This window comes from Durio zibethinus, chromosome 1 (genome assembly GCF_047325235.1).
Source record: "Durio zibethinus cultivar Kanyao isolate XHJ-2024 chromosome 1, ASM4732523v1, whole genome shotgun sequence".
Lineage (NCBI taxonomy): Eukaryota > Viridiplantae > Streptophyta > Magnoliopsida > Malvales > Malvaceae > Durio > Durio zibethinus.
This window is the reverse complement of record NC_143162.1, coordinates 1,936,603-1,952,840: the sequence shown is the minus strand read 5'-3', so window position 1 is coordinate 1,952,840 and position 16,238 is coordinate 1,936,603. Positions and strand designations below refer to the sequence as shown.

The 16,238-nt window shown below is 31.6% G+C and overlaps 4 protein-coding genes across 4 annotated transcripts; 2 read left to right on the top strand and 2 right to left on the bottom strand.

Annotated features, from left to right (window-relative positions):
• Positions 1 to 2,644: 2,644 nt before the first annotated feature.
• LOC111311572 (delta(12)-fatty-acid desaturase FAD2-like) lies at positions 2,645 to 5,764 on the bottom strand. The gene is made up of 2 exons (XM_022911070.2): positions 5,340 to 5,764; positions 2,645 to 3,823 (listed from the first exon to the last, which is right to left on the bottom strand). The coding sequence occupies exon 2, from the start codon at positions 3,810 to 3,812 to the stop codon at positions 2,661 to 2,663; it is 1,152 nt and encodes a 383-aa protein (XP_022766805.2). The 5' UTR covers positions 3,813 to 3,823; positions 5,340 to 5,764; the 3' UTR covers positions 2,645 to 2,660.
• A 3,847-nt stretch (positions 5,765 to 9,611) lies between these two features.
• Positions 9,612 to 10,795, top strand: LOC149520253 (uncharacterized). The gene is made up of 2 exons (XM_089744549.1): positions 9,612 to 9,787; positions 10,178 to 10,795. Exon 2 carries the CDS (start codon positions 10,206 to 10,208, stop codon positions 10,635 to 10,637), a length of 432 nt encoding a protein of 143 aa, XP_089600675.1. The 5' UTR covers positions 9,612 to 9,787; positions 10,178 to 10,205; the 3' UTR covers positions 10,638 to 10,795.
• Positions 10,796 to 11,302: 507 nt separating this feature from the next.
• On the top strand, positions 11,303 to 12,498 carry LEA4-5 (Late Embryogenesis Abundant 4-5). The gene is made up of 2 exons (XM_089758077.1): positions 11,303 to 11,623; positions 11,853 to 12,498. Exons 1-2 carry the CDS (start codon positions 11,537 to 11,539, stop codon positions 12,210 to 12,212), a joined length of 447 nt encoding a protein of 148 aa, XP_089614203.1. The 5' UTR covers positions 11,303 to 11,536; the 3' UTR covers positions 12,213 to 12,498.
• Positions 12,499 to 13,184: 686 nt separating this feature from the next.
• Positions 13,185 to 15,834, bottom strand: LOC111311571 (zinc finger CCCH domain-containing protein 52-like). The gene is made up of 3 exons (XM_022911067.2): positions 15,487 to 15,834; positions 15,185 to 15,245; positions 13,185 to 14,199 (listed from the first exon to the last, which is right to left on the bottom strand). The coding sequence occupies exons 1-3, from the start codon at positions 15,557 to 15,559 to the stop codon at positions 13,446 to 13,448; spliced, it is 888 nt and encodes a 295-aa protein (XP_022766802.2). The 5' UTR covers positions 15,560 to 15,834; the 3' UTR covers positions 13,185 to 13,445.
• Between the last annotated feature and the right edge of the window lie 404 nt (positions 15,835 to 16,238).

The window sequence follows — 16,238 nt, the reverse complement described above, 5'->3', positions numbered from 1 at the left end:
GGTTATGGGATAATGGAATTGTTCTCATACCTGGGTTCTATTTTCCTCGAGATATTCATGAATTTGTAGAACAATCAAATCTATCTAGAACATTATTGCTGCTTATTAACTTTTCCACCAGTATTTTATATTTCATTTCTTATTCATCTTTGTATCTAATTTACCTAATGCAGAAAGTATGAAAGCAAGCAAGCAATTAATATGTTTTAAACAAGTTTAATTTCCCATATTGATGTATAGCTTGCAAATTAACTCATGGCCATGGGTGGAATTACACCTTAAATTAAATATTGAAGAGTCAAGGGTTACCTGCTCTCACATAAAATAGGTTTATAACGGAGAGGAGAGGACTATGAAGAGATGGCTAGGCAGTGTAAATTCATTGGTTTCATTCCTTTCAAATACAGACAGCTTGAAATGTGGAAAAAGAAAGGTGGCTGATCATGAAGTTTCTCAAATTCTATATATGGTAGTGCATGGTACTATGGCCAGGAATCCTAAATATAATAATATGAAAGGGAAAGCAATTATAACCATAATTTGTCCTTCATGTAAATCAAAGCATGGTCAAGGATGACAGCAAAGATTTTTGTTACGGCTTTTTAAGTTTGTAATAGAATTACTTTCAATCCAGAAAGCATAATTGTTTACTGAAAATAGTGTCAATGAATATATAAAATTATTTTGTATTTCTTTAAAGGATGAATTTCGAAGTGCTAAAATCCTGTTTTGAAATCCAATTTTTGGGTAAAAATAATTGTGTAATATTAATCATTGAGGTGTTTGAAGACTAATTAATATGCTAGTTATTACTTTTAATGAATTCATGTTGAATCTAAATAGAAACAAGTAAAGATTTTGGGGTTTAAAGCTTATTCAATCTTCACTGAAAATTAAGGAAATGATGGAAATTATTTGCATGTCTTATAATATATATAATAATTCTTTAAAAAAATCGTTCAGTAAGGAAATCACCATATTCATTGTCAAAGCAGCATTTAATCTGAAGATATTTTCAAAAATAACATGTTATCAAAAATGCGAAAAGAAATGCTGAAACTCAAACGAAACATGAATAGTCCAAAGAGGCCCAGCTTAGCATGCTACATGCCATGGTAGTTTATGGTAGAATGTTGTGTAGGGTCATTTTGAAGCCGTCAGGGCGGCAGCCCATTTCAAGCAATACCAACATTTTCAATCAAAGCAACAACTGATCTTTGCAGCAAAAGACTGCGAATTTTCCTTCAATGGCTTTCATAAAATACAGAACCCAGACTGCATCTCAAAGCTCCTCAAACAATAATTAGTGGTCAAACAAAATGATTGGAAAAATGAATGCCAAAAGCATGCAGACATATAACCAATAAGTACGAGGGGAGGATAAAATCCTTAAACAACAAAACTAACACATTCCTACGTGCAATTTAAATGGTTAAATACTTAATTTGAGATCAAATGATTGTGGTTGTTTAATTTAAAACTAAACGTATTATTTTGTATAAATAAAAATCAAATCTTATCTAAAATTTATAATTAAAAATATATTTAAATAAAAATTTATGCGTGTTTTTTATACGCTATTTAGTTATGTCCCAAAACTCAAAAAAAAAAATAAATAAAAATCTATGCTTGTCTCCTACCCATAACACAATTTTTTTTTCTTCTTTCTTTCCAGATTTTTTCTTTTTGTCTTAATTTTAGATTTTTTTCTCTCGACTCTTATTTCTCTATCAAGCCTTCCATTGTTCTGTTCATGCATAGGGGCTATCTCTCTTTTTCATTCAACTCTTTTTTCTTTATTCAACTCCTCTATTTCATTATTTACGTTCTCTCTTTAACTGTAACTTCTTTTTTCCAAAAAACTAAAAATTTTAAACATTACCTTGTTAAGCCGCTAGAAGCTTATTCATGCTCAATCTTTGGTAAATTTGAAATTTTGGAAGAAACTCATATTAACAAACACCTAAACAATGAATCTTTTTTCTAATTTTTATTATTGAGAAGTTGGAGATGCAAGTTGGCTTAAGGCTGGGATTGATAGATTAGAGAATTTCATGGCCTGGCGGTGAGTAAACCATCCAACTTTGTTAGTTAAGATCTGGGATTTGGGTGTTTGGCTGTACTAGAGTTGGTATTTGGGAATTTATTGTAATCATCCGGTTATGGCTGTACTGCAGGTTGTGTATCCAGTTATGAGGTTTTGAATTTCATGAGTATTATATTTTAGATTGGTGATTTTTTTTTTTTTTGTATAGATTAATATTGAATAATTGAAATTTTAATGATGGTGTAAAAAATACTAGAACTCTGAATTTTTATTTTCTTATTTTTTTTTATTTTTAAACTGTATTTAAAATAGTAAGAAAGAATGAAATGAATTTTTTTTAAAAAAAAATAAATCTCACTTTTTGGATATTTTTAATTTTTTATTTAAAATGATACTTAATCACTAAAAAAATGACACATGACTACTTTTTTTTATTTAATTATTATTTTTATTATAGTTAACGATCCGTACATCACACGCATTGATTTTCATCTAAATATATCTTCAGTTGTAAATTTTCGATAAATGATTCTTATTCATATATAATAAAACATCTAATCCTAAATTAAACAACCACATAAATATTTGATTCCAAATTAAGCATTTAACAAATTTAAATTTTATTTCTAAACCAGAAGACGCCTTTGTCCTGGTCACCTTCATCTGGTTCAACGTAAATACATTCCTTCGCCTCCCTAAATATCGCCTTGTACACTGGAGTACCATCAAACTGGTAATATTCTCCCAATATTGGCTTCATTGCATTTGTAGCCTCCATTGCATGATAGTGAGGTATGGTCGAAAACAAATGATGAGCCACATGAGTATCGGTGATGTTATGGAAAACCTTGTTCAAAATTCCATAATCTCTGTCAACAGTTGCTAGAGCTCCCCTTAACCAGTCCCACTCTGAGGAATCATAATGTGGCAAAGATGGGTGAGTGTGCTGCAAGTATGTGATCGTGACAAGGAACGCATTAACCACCAACAATGGTACTCCGTAGACACTAACAACCCAAGCCAGCCCTTTTGCTAAGGCAAGACGATACAGCCCATAGCTGACAGCAAGAACACCAGCATCAGAGACGAAGACTTGTAGTCGTTCACGATCATTAAAGATGGGGCCGTAAGGGTCATAGTGACAAGCAAATCGTTCATAAGGCCTGCCTGCTGCGTTGAATGCTAGGTAAAGAGGCCAGCCAAGAGTAAGCTGAATTGTAATTGAGAGGAATCGACCTGGTGGATTGTTAAGATATTTGGCCCACGATTTTAAAGCGGTTTTTTGCTTGGGAACAAACACTTCATCCCGGTCAAGGGAACCAGTGTTAGAATGATGACGGCCATGGCTATATTTCCAAGAGAAGTATGGGACAAGCAAAGAAAAGTGGAGTACGAGACCAACAGTGTCATCAAGCCATTGATAATCACTGAAGGCATGGTGGCCACACTCATGTGCTATAACCCAAACACCAGTTAATACAGAGCCTTGCATGGCCCAATAAATCGTCCAGGCAACATAAGAGAGGGGCCGAGGAAGCTGATGGATGTAATTGGTAGCTACATAATAGAAGAGAGAGGCCAAGATGACGTCATAAACAAGATAAGAGAATGAGCGAAGAAGAGACCGCTGGAAACAGTGAGGTGGGATGGCTTTCTTGACCTGACTGAGAGTGAATGGTGGTTTTGAGCAAGGAACTCTCTTCAGGGAGTCAGATTCTGACTTCCTTGCACTTGGGGGAACGGACATTCTGACACCTGCACCCATTGTTCCACACCCTGAAGAAGATAAAAGATGACAAAAGGTTAAGACCAAACACAGGTTATCGAACAACAGATACAATTTATCTACTTGTCTGATTCTTAAACCATCTAGAGAATATCACTAAACGGTTATCACTTATCAGCACAGACTTGCCCCTTTAACAAAAAAGAAAAGCAGCCATTAATTTTACATGTTAATACTTACTAAAATATCATTAAAAAGAAGATAAAATCTGTCGGGAAAATAGTGGACTGTACTTGTTAGGCAGATTTCATTTACGTAAAGGTTCATGTGTTAATATTTTCACTAAAATTATACTACAAATAATGCTGTCAATAATTGCAATATTGATAGTAATTGGGTCGGTGTCGACACGTAATTAAGCTTATCATACGAATGATTCATTAATTAAATCAAACACGTATCAGGAAACGGAGACTTATCGAAAATAGAGTAATCCCACTTCCTACCCCACCGGCAAGCTATTATAAAGTGACAATTGAGTCACTGACTGGCACTGAGAATTAGGCTGACAACGACACAAACGACAAAACTTTAGAAAAGCAAGTGCTCATCACGAGATGCAACACTGTTATCATAAATCAGACCAAAATCAAACCGATCATCTCAAATAATCGGTCACAGGTAAATTTATTAATTCATATATTTATATAAGATAAAATATTTATAATTTATGTATTCATATTATATTTTATATAAAAATTATATATCATAATTTTTATATATAAAAACATAAAATATAATTTTTTTGAGTTTATTAAAATAATATATTATTTTTATTAAAATTTTAAATTTTATCATGTTTATATTTTTTTCATATAATTTTCATGATATTATATTTTAATTTATCAGATCTTATAAGGCAGTCACGCATCGCTTTCTTATCCAAACGGTATCACCTCTAGGCAAATTCGCTTAATCTCTCTAATTGGCTAGTAAACGCAGTGGATTTATTCATAGATAAAAAAAAAAAAATGACTAATATCACAAATTCTTGTTAAATTATAATGAAATGTTAAATTTGATATATAAATTTTAAAAATATTTTATATAATATTTAATTTATCAACTTATTAATTAATGTAATATTTAAAAATTTTAAATATTATCATTTGAAATTAATAAAAATATATACATATTAATTAATAAATTTATAAAAAATATTTAAAATTTAAATATCATATTAAATATTTTATTATAATTTTATACTATTCATAAAATTAAAAAAATAAAATATTTATATTTTAAAAAGATCCGATGAATGAGGTGTTCAAATCCGAGTTAAATAAAAACCTCAGGAAAAAAAAAAAAAAAAGCAAGAGATCTTAATCTCCATTATAAAGGAGGAAGGAATATAAAATTCAATCACTATCCAACTAAATCTAACCATCAAAACAAAACAGAAAAGGGAGCAACCAAAAAAGAAAAGGAAAAAGAATCTAATGGCAAGGAATAAATTGATGATAACGGAAAATCAACTGAAAAAAAAAAAGAAAAGAATGAAATCACCTTAAAATTGAGATTGAAAATCTTTCTTTCTCTTCGTAGCCTCTCTCTCTCTCTCTCTCTCTCTCTCTCTCTCTCTCCTTATCTATCTTTCTAAAATAAAGGAAGACGCTTTCTCGCTTGTTCGGCCTCTTCCCTTTTTTCTCGTGTGGCTGCGTAAACAGACGGCCCTTTTGTCGGAAGTGGAAGAGCAAAGCAGCGCTGAGACCTCTATTTAAGCTCTCAGCTTTCCCTCCTTGGAGTGGGACCCATCTCAGCATTTTCTCATACCAGATTTGGTTTGGACATTCCATATTTGCACGTGGTGTAATCTGGCAGTGTCTTTGACTGTTTCATCGTAAACGTAGGTTTTAATATATGGCATACGTTGGGTCTAGGATGGCAATTTTATTCATATTTAATAAAAATTTAATTTTTTTTATTTGAGATAAAAATAGATATTATATTATAAATATGGGAGTGAAAATATGTATAATTTTAAATTTTTATTAAATATAAAAATAAAAATAAATAATATAATATTCACTTTCATACTCATATCTTATACATATATTTTTATATATTTAATATATAATTTTTTATTAAATAATATAAATTATTATTTTAAATTAATTAAAATTAATATATTTTTGTTAAATATATATATTAATATATATTTATAAAAATTATTTAAATATAAAATATAAAAATAAAAGCTAAAAAAATTTTAACTTTTAATTTTTTTTTTAAATTATAAGTACGAAGATTATCCAAACCTATTAAATATCCATGAGAATAAAAATAGGGATTGAATATTGGTACGAAGATAAATATAATATAAAAATATGAAAATAAGGATAAAAAATGCCCTATCTTATTCATATCTTATTAATTGACATTCGGGCAAATTACACTTTTTTTTTTAGAATTATAAAAAATATTTTCTATTTGCATTATATTTATCTATTTAATTTTAGGTTACACAAATGGATAGCACTTATATTTTACATTAACCCCTATTGAAGACGGATCTCAGCTCTTTGATATTTACGGCTATAAAAAAATTTATGACCAATTAATTAAACTAATTAGTAGGCTTCTTAATTTGTGCTAGGAAGTAGGAACTATGCCTTTGACGACAAAAGAAACGATGGAATATTGAAAGCAAACACCGAGAACCCATCAAAAACGTGATTTGATGATATGAAGTATTGGAAGAACAAAACTTAACCAATTATAAAAAAAAAGAGAGAAAAATACGATTTTGTTCATTAATTATTCTAAATTCTTTCAATTTTTGCATAAAAATCATTTCTTTCACGGGTACGTTTACCTACTCCATCAAAATATGAATACATTCCGGTGAATTTTTACAATGTTGCTGATCAATTTTATAATAATTACTATTTTACCTACTCAATTATTTCAAATAGTCTAATTTTTCCTCCATGATTATAAGAAGCTAAAAGATCGATTACGACTAATTGAATTCAAGTGATATTCTCAACCAAAGTTGGCTTAATTAATAAAAATAATTTAGCTTGATGTAAAAGTCTTAGGTTTGAGTTTAGTCAATGATTTTTTGTTGAGATTATCTCAAATTTATAATATTCAATTATTATTTTTAAATTATCAAAGACAAATACATCTTATCCAAATTCTTAAATACGATACACTTTATCATAATTTGAAAGATCAAACAATGTATCTATCTTTGTATTTTTCGTACAAAAAAAATTCATGTGATATTGAAGAAGATATCATAACATTAATTTATTGTCTATTAGGGGTGTAAACAAGCAAAATTTTTGACAAATTATTCATGAATATGTTTAATTTCTATTTGTTTATATTTATTTATTAAGTTTGATAAATAATCTTGAACAATATTTTTATATTCGTTTATTAAACAAACTAAATTCAAATAAATATCTATTTGATTCGTTTATATTTGTGAATATATTTTTTTAAAATTTGTTCATTTGTTATTCATTTATTGTTCGTTTATGATAATACTAATATAATTACATTTTTATCTTTTACCTCAATCTTATTTTACGGTTTATTTATATTTATTTGAGTTTGTTTATATTCATTTAAAGTTTTGTTTATTTAAATTTATTTGATTATGATTTGTTTATTATTCATAAATATATTCGTTTATATATGTTCATAAACATGTTCATCTAATATTCATAAATGAGCTTGTTAACTTGATTGAATTGAACATGAATAACCTATTATTTAAATGAATCAAACATGAATAAATAGAGTAATTTTTTTACCGAACATAAATCAAATCTAAATACTTTTAAAAATAAATGAATAAACCAAACAAATTTAAATAAAAAGGGCTAAAGTAGAAACAGCATTCCTCTATGGGCAACTTGTAATCAAAATCAAATTATCTTTAAATTGGACTGATCTTTTATTAGTACTTAACGTGAAGGCTCAACAAGATTACTGTGCCAACAAATGATTGCTTGACGTGCATTTTTTTAAATTTCCCTTCTTCTTCCAGTCGTGCCCCGTTGAGATGACTTCCATTTGTTTACTTTCTCTAAAAATGAAAAATTCTGAAAAAAAAGACAAAGTTTAGATAAAATAAAATCTTTATGTTACCATTTTTTTACCCCAATACAAATAAATCATGTGAATCTCATGGTAATACGGTTTAATCACTTTGTTTGCTTTTCTTGAAGTCTCATTTGTTAATTTGGTATTACTTTCTAACTAAAATGTATCTAGCATCGGTAATATATTTTATTTTCATTTGATGAAAATTCTTATTGCTTTTTTTAAAAAATTATTTCATCTCTAATTTATAATCTATAATTTTTTTTGAAATATTTTAAATCAATTCATTTTTACCATTAATCATTAAAAATCAATTAAATCTGTCAACATTACTCCTTGATCCCACCTCATGCTGCTCAACCTAAACATGAATGGATTAAACACATAAAAAAAGTTGCCTTGCTTTAGGGTTAGTATGGATTGAACACGATGTTTAAATTTTTCTTAATTTGCATGAAATGTGATGATAAAAATATTTAAATAATGTATCTAAATACATTTTGATTCAATGATTGATACATACATGAGTAAAGAATAAGATTTGAATTTCAGTCCTCAAATTAAAAAAATCTACAAAAAGTCTGACCACTAAAAATCACTTCATCCTTTTGGCCAAAAAAAAAAAATCACTTTATCCTAAACCAAAGCCCAAGACTTTTGCCTCCATTAATTTCAAGTTGAAGTAAATCTTTTAAAATATAAAAGAAAATGTTAACTAATGTTTGTCGACAATAACGTATTGTTTGAAAAGTTGTTTTATATGTTGTTGAAAATTAAATATTTAGTAAGATTTTTTAATTTTTTATAAAATAAAATTTTATTAATTATTTTTAATTGATAAAATTATAAAAAAAGAATATAAAATTATAGTAATTAAATGATATTTTCTCATTAAATATTTAACATTGACTTAATAGACTAAGTAGTTAAAATTATTTAGCTTTTTCAATATTTTCATTGCAATTTTCTATTAAGTTATTTACAAAAATAATTTATCAAACGTGTTGAAAAGTATCAAACACACTTTAACCAAGGTAATATATTTTTAGAAATGTATTTTGATCTTAACATATTATATATTCAATCTTGAATTTGACAATGAATTAAATAAAAATTAGTATTTTTAAAAAGACAATGCTATACATATTTCATATGCATAAATTATATTATATATTTGTATTATTTTTTTCTTTCAAGTTTTATTTTTGTATACATCATCAATTTTTTTATAAGTAGTTATAATTTAAAAATAAAAAAAAGTTATAAATATTAAGATTCAAATCTTGAACTTAATAAATATTATTATTTAAAAGTGATGATATAAAATATATGAATTAAATTTCAGATTTATTATCAAATTCCATTTATGAATTATGAAAATTTTGTATATATTATATATTATCTTTCCATTCTTAAAATAGAAATGAAAGGACGAAGACACGTAGTTACTCAGAAACTACAAATCTCAAAACTCTGCGTTGCTGCGATGAACAAACCACACGGCCACTGCAGGTACCGGCTTCGTGTCGCCACGTTATCTTGTTTAATTGTTTTGCATATACGAAACCTTTTGCAACTGCCAAAGCCTTACATGTTTGCCATATGGCCGAAACGTGTCAGAATTTAAATGACCAAAGGAACCAACGTGTCACACCACCTTCTACACGTGGCAGCTTCGAAACTATCTATTGGGTCCTATTTGATGGGGACAATGAAGTAGCTAAATTCATCTGCAAACGAGTTACCGATCTTCAGTGAGCACCGTCTTTAAACTAAAACCCTAAACCCCTTCAGCTTTGGAGAGAAGAAGAAAGATGTAGTCGATGAGGGAAGCAGCTGCCAATGCAGGAGCCTCTTCTGGCATGGAGAAGGCCAGGGCTTCCATGCAGGAAAAGGTTTACAATGACTTTGTTATTTCTTTTTCTTTAAAGGGTTTTGCTATTTCACTTTATAATCACGTTATAATTGTCATGCATTACCAATAAGTGGTTAGTTCAATTAGATAAAATTTTTTTTTTTATGAAAATATTTTGAATTCGAATTTTATTGATGGTTTTTTATCAAAATCATTTTAAAATGTTCGACTTGCAGTTATTTATCTTAAACTATCAAGTACAGTACATCTTACTTTAACTTGTGAGATTGAATAATTTATTTACTTGAATTTTTCTTACCAAATAAAAAATAATAATTGTCATGCATTGGTATTTTTATCTAATCAAGAATTTCAGTGCAAGAATATTATTTATTAAAACTGAATCCAAATGTGGAAAATGAACACTTAGGTGGACAAAATGAAGACCAGAGACCCTAATGGGAAAGAGATGGCGAGAGAGAGGAAAGAACATGCAGAGCAGAGGAAACAAGAGGCCGGAGATCAAAACGCAACAGCTAGGCAAACTGGTGGCGGCTACACCACAGGTGGAAACAACAGAGGGGACGCTCGTGGCTATGGCGACGACGTCAACCGTGGCTACACCACCACCACCAATGGTACTGGCTATGATGCAGGCAGGTAAGTTGGGTACGACAACAATGTTGGCTATGCTGGAGATACAGCAGGCCGTGGTTACGCTGATTCGACAACTGGGAACCAAGATTACCGAAGTGGGGAACACCAGACTAGGGACTGGGAGGAACGTGAGCCTAATAATGCAGGCACTAGAAGGAACAATCGCGTTGCCGAGGTTGATCCATATTATGGATCATATCAATGAGATGGACAAGTTTAATTTTGTGCTCTGAAATGAAGAATTAAGAGTGATTTTGTACTTTGTTGTTTTGTTTTCTATTTTCCTGTTTTTGGTTTCGTCCTGTTGTTTGAGGTCAAATGTAATGTTTTCTTTCAGGGCAGTTCTATAAATAAATAAAAAGTTGGAATAATTAAAAAAAAAATTAAAGTCTTGATGAATCCAATAATTTAATTTTCTTTTTCCCTTGGCAATAAAAATTAAGCACGTATATATTTAAAAATTTTTAAAAGAGAAATAATTTATAATTGAAGAGTTAGCTCGTGAGATTCAATGTCCAACGTTTGTGATATATAAATCACTCAATTTATTATAAACTTAAGAACTCAAGCTTTTTCATTGGTTCACCTCTTCATATGTATAACACTCCCATTGAAAAATACTTGCAAAAAGAGTTGAAAACCTTTAAGACTCTTCCCCTTACATATTTGTTTATATAATTCAGATGTAACAACAAACTTAAGCTTTTTGCATACTTATTAATTATATGGATTCAACGATATTATATTCACCTCCATTTTTGAATCAAAATGGAATAATGGATGAAAGCAAATAAAAAAAAAAAAACGGTTTCTGAATCCTTATTTTTAAATTTCTTTTTATAATAGATAAAATAATACATAATTGCTTAGTCCATTAAAAAAAAAGAATAAAAAACTAAAAATAGTGGTCAAAATGCAAGGTATAAGCGGATCTTAACAACTCGCCAAGTAGCAAAAAACGTGTGGGGACATTAGAAAAAGCCCTGTCCACGAGTGCCACCTATATTTCTTTAGGAACACGTGGCAGAAACCCATATGCTCCTTTGCATCTATTTTTTGGACAACAATTAAGTCGCCAAAACCATCTGAGAGGCTTAGATTAGTTTGATAATAGAGTGAAGAAGAAAGAAAAATGCAGTCCATCAAGGAAACAGCAGCCAACATTGCGGCCTCTGCCAAATCTGGCTTGGAAAAGACCAAGGCTACTATGGAGGAGAAGGTCCATTCCTCCTCCTATTATTTTCCCTCTCAATTTGTTGAGTACTTGAGATTATCTCAGTTATATATGGAGTAGCTTATTATTCAATTGCACATGCTTCTATCCTGGAAGGACCAAAATTTTATGCCTCGAATCTTAATTATCAGTAATCTGTAATCATTACTTGAATAACGTAATTACGAATGATTGAAAATCTGATTTAATTTGGACATGGAAAATGGTGATGCAGGTGGAAAAAGCGGCAGTCCATGACCCAATGCAGAAAGAAATGGCAACTCAAAAGAAAGACGAGAGGATCCGCCATGCAGAACTTGACAAACAAGCGGCGCGTCAGCAGAATGCGGCGGCGAAGCAAGCCGGTACAGATGACGGATTCACGACAACAGGCACTGCTCCTCAAATCGCAGGTGGGACTCGCAAGCATTCAACGACTGGTGAACATGGGCTGCCCACTGGGGTAAGCCAGATGTCAGCTTTGCCTGGACATGCCACTGGGCAGCCTGCCACGCAAGTGCCGGATGGTAGGGCTGAGGTCCACCCTATTGGGACCAATCCTGGTGTGGGTGGGTCGACGTCCCATAATATTTGAGTGGAGGGAAATCCGCATGGGTATGGGACTGTGGGGACATACAGTTGAAATGGGCCTCTTTTCTTTTTAATTTTCCTTGAATAAAAGCAAACTAGTAAAGGATCTTTCATTGAGTGAATGGGTATCGCCTATAGATTTTGTTTCCCATTAATTTGCAGGGTTTGTTTCTGGAGAGTGTATGTTTGGAACTTGTTCTTCGATTCTCGTGGAGGAATTGAGTTGTTTCTAATAAAAATGATTTGAGTATATGCAGTTTGTTATGATAAGAGTAGAAGTTATCAATGTATATTAGTATTTAAAACTAGAGTCGAATTAAAGAAAAATGAGTTAAATTCAAATAAAAAATGAACTTAATTTAAATTCTTAAATTATACCATATGAATCGACTGATATCACAAATCATTGTGGTGGGTCTGATGCTAAGATACCATAAGCTAGCTCTAGGTTAAGAAAATCCTGGTGTAATGGGGTAGTTGGTAGGGGTAGACCAATCGTGACCTTGTTAACAAGAACTGCAGTTCATTGTCCAGCCATCGATATTACCGACTACCATAACCTGATTACTCATAGACATTCTTTTCAACAAACAAAGAGGGGAGGTATTCAATTTGCAGCGCTTGCATTAGTTGTCACCATTGATTAAGATAACAATGCCACAAAAAATGTTGTTTCTTTGAGATTGACAATGTAGTTCATTATAGGACACCTTGAAGGATTCACTCTTTCTTGTCCACAACTATCAAAGGAATTGCTATAACTTTCTTCATTCCAATTGTATTCTTGGGGACACCTTAATTAGCATCCATTGGGGATGCCTTTCTGTCTTTAGAGAGACACCGATTGGCCATGCCTTCGGTTTTTGAAGAAGCATATGGTATGTATGACATTACACTCGCGTTTATCAAACGAAGAAGTTACAAACTCACATGTCAGTGGCTCGTGGCTTTTATTTTGAGGTAGAACGAGGTCTAGTGGCAAAAAGAAAAATATTATCTGCTCTAAGCTTACAAAATAACATTAAAGATCGAAGGGGTACTCAGACAGGGAAAATTACGAAGATCAAAGCTGACAATTACAAATAAGAAATGAGAGACTAAAAGAGAGTCAAGAAACCCTGATTCATATCACTTCCACTAGATAGTTGCACAGCTAGCATGTTAAACAGAGCTCTAACTAATACAAGACTGAATAGATATCTCATGCTATCAACTAAATAGAAAGAACTAGTAGCCCTCACAGTACTGACTTTCGCAATTCAGCTGCACCATGTGCAAAGTGACATCTTTCTCCAAAAGTGCAACTTCCCTTTGCAAAATTGTCGCACAACTTTGTCTTGTAGTTGCTTCCCGCATGCCCTTGACCACCAGGCACACCAGGCGTTTTCACAGGACCTGGGCCCGGACCAAGGCTGGTGATTAACTCTCTAACCATTGCACTGGCTTGTTTAATTTGCTCAAACGATCCTTCAAGCTCGATGTTCCTGAGGGTGGGATCTGACTCATGCTCCCGAATAGAAAGTTTTGCTCCGGTTCGACGACATATCTGCTTGGAGTGCACACCACCCTTCCCAATTATGGCTCCTGCAAGGGAAGCATCCACACTAATTTTTGCAGTGGCTGAGGCACCAAAGCTAGCAGCAGGACCTGATGGGGGTAGTGGCTCCATCCGACTGCCCATACGACCAGGAATAGATGCCATGGCACGAGGATCATCATGAGATGGAGCAATAGGCTTTCCAAGTTCCCAGTCTCCATGTGCAAAATGACATTTGTCACCAAACTTGCAACCTTCAGCGCTACTAAATTTGTTGCACAAGCGAGTTTTGACTGCAGAGGGAGATCCATTTGGAATGGTAGCCGATGCTGCCATGTTTCTAGAAGCTGGTGGAACAGCTGGTGAAAGGTTCATTATCTGGGCGACCGCATTGTAACCTCCAGGAACATAGTGCAGGAAGTGGCAGCTCTCACCAAATGGACAACCTGCAGTGCTGCAATTAAAAGCAAGACAGGATTAGATAAAGCTTAGATGAATCCATGAGGTCAGCTAATATGAATCTATCAAAAGAAGATGAACTAGACATGCTTCACTAGCATTAGATGTCGTAGCTCTAAACTCAAACTATCAGAAAACTCAGAAATCAAGCTAAAGCAAGCACAGAGCAAATATCTAGAATTAAAAGCAGCCTGAGGAAAGCAGTTCCCTACTATGTTTACTATTAGAGTTTAGTGGCAGTACACCACAAACAATGGAATGTGTCTTGCTTATTTCAGGGTGGATACTTAAAGGCCAAGTAATACAACTAAAGCTTCTTTCTAGATTAGCTACCGGTTCTCTCTTTTGCATTTATATGCACAGCCAACAAAATAAACCAGAAAATCTTCATCCAAATCAGAAAAGAATATATGCGTATCAGAGTTGAAAAGCTATTGATATCAATATGACCAATCAAAAGTAATGCCCTTGCAACACCATAATTTAATAATGGGATATAAGAACTAAAAAGGGAGTTCCAATCACAAAATTTGACATGAATACATCATACCTGAATTCCGTCATACTTTGACTTAACTTATAATAATGCGAGCAACTTACCAATGGATTCAATAACAGTACCAATTCCGAAAAATTTATCATTTAATTCAATCTTAGGTACAAGTTTGTAAGTTATATACAAATGATAGATCTTTGATATAATTTGCCTTTATCATCAACTAACTCCAGCAAAATTGTTATAAATGTAGCCAATCTCTGTTATTCTTTGACTTGATTATGATCAAACAACAGTAATGTACCTGTAATAACTCAATACCCACATTTCATTAGCAAAATCTCAAAATTTTAACTATTATTAAGAGATTGTAAATTTAAAATTTTTGCAGCATAATCATTAGACAGAAACGATAGAAACCGAATTAAGTATAATTTAAATTGGAAATACTAATATTTATTTAGGTGGGTATAAGAATTTTAACCTGAAAAACTTGGTGCATGGCTTCGATTTGCTTCCTACACCAGTTGATAAAGATTCCAATTCTGTTGCAAAACATTAATGAATTGATTTTTCTCAGTTACAATTTTTTTATATATATATTTTAACCAAATTACACCCCATAAATTTCACGTTATTAATTCATCAAATGCGATATTAATGAAATTTCATTACTAATAATTAAATAAATAATAATTTCCTAATACTAAGTACCATTTACCCACGCTAGTAAATATTAACAAGAAGAAAAAAAAAGTTTCATTTTTAAAGAAAAAGGGGGCAAACCTGGCTTCGATTTCTTGATGCCACCATTAACATTGAATCCAGCTTCATGCCTTCCTCTCTTACGAGTATCCATTCCAAAATTTCGTTTTAACGAAAATCACAGATCCAGATCCAAAGAACGAACAAATAAAATAATTTTCCAAATGAATGGAAAATCAAATAATATTAAGAATTTCAGGAACCCTAAAAACCTAGAAAGAGAAATATATAAAAACACAAGAGAGACAAAAACCCTAGCCCTAGAATCGGAGGGGTTTTGGGGAGGAAGGGGATGAAGAAGCTAAAAGCTAAAGCCGATGCGACGAGAGTGGGAAAAAGGTTGAAAGATAGTGATATTTAATAGCGACGATTTTTTTTTTTTTTGTTTACGGAAAGTAACAATTATTGGGTGGATTTTGTAATAAGGGTTTAAATGCAGTTAATTGCTGAGGCTGGATTCCGCAAGTTGGCCGACTTGTTGTCACGCTGCTGTCACGTGCTCCAAAATCGAAAGGGCAGGATTTTGTTTGACGTCAGAAAGAATCTAAGCCACTTTTGGTTCTTTTGGATGAGCCCAATTCTCTTGGGTCTAAGCCTGGCTGATTTTATAATGAACCATTCAAGTCCAGCCCATAAGGAAAACTAATTGGCCCAAATGTATTTTTGTTTAGATCAAATTCTCTTTTACATAATCTTAAAAATATATAAAATATATATTTTTTTTATTTAAGATCTTTCATGTTTAATAATCACTTTAAATTTTAATTAATTTG

Coding starts and splice junctions, on each gene's coding strand:
- LOC111311572 (XM_022911070.2), bottom strand. CDS start 3,812: ATGGGTGCAGGTGTCAGAATGTCCGTTCCCCCAAGTGCAAGGAAGTCA.
- LOC149520253 (XM_089744549.1), top strand. CDS start 10,206: ATGGGAAAGAGATGGCGAGAGAGAGGAAAGAACATGCAGAGCAGAGGA.
- LEA4-5 (XM_089758077.1), top strand. CDS start 11,537: ATGCAGTCCATCAAGGAAACAGCAGCCAACATTGCGGCCTCTGCCAAA. Junction 11,624..11,852: donor AGGCTACTATGGAGGAGAAG/GTCCATTCCTCC, acceptor ATGGTGATGCAG/GTGGAAAAAGCGGCAGTCCA.
- LOC111311571 (XM_022911067.2), bottom strand. CDS start 15,559: ATGGATACTCGTAAGAGAGGAAGGCATGAAGCTGGATTCAATGTTAAT. Junction 15,246..15,486: donor CATCAAGAAATCGAAGCCAG/GTTTGCCCCCTT, acceptor GTTTTGCAACAG/AATTGGAATCTTTATCAACT. Junction 14,200..15,184: donor CCATGCACCAAGTTTTTCAG/GTTAAAATTCTT, acceptor TTTTAATTGCAG/CACTGCAGGTTGTCCATTTG.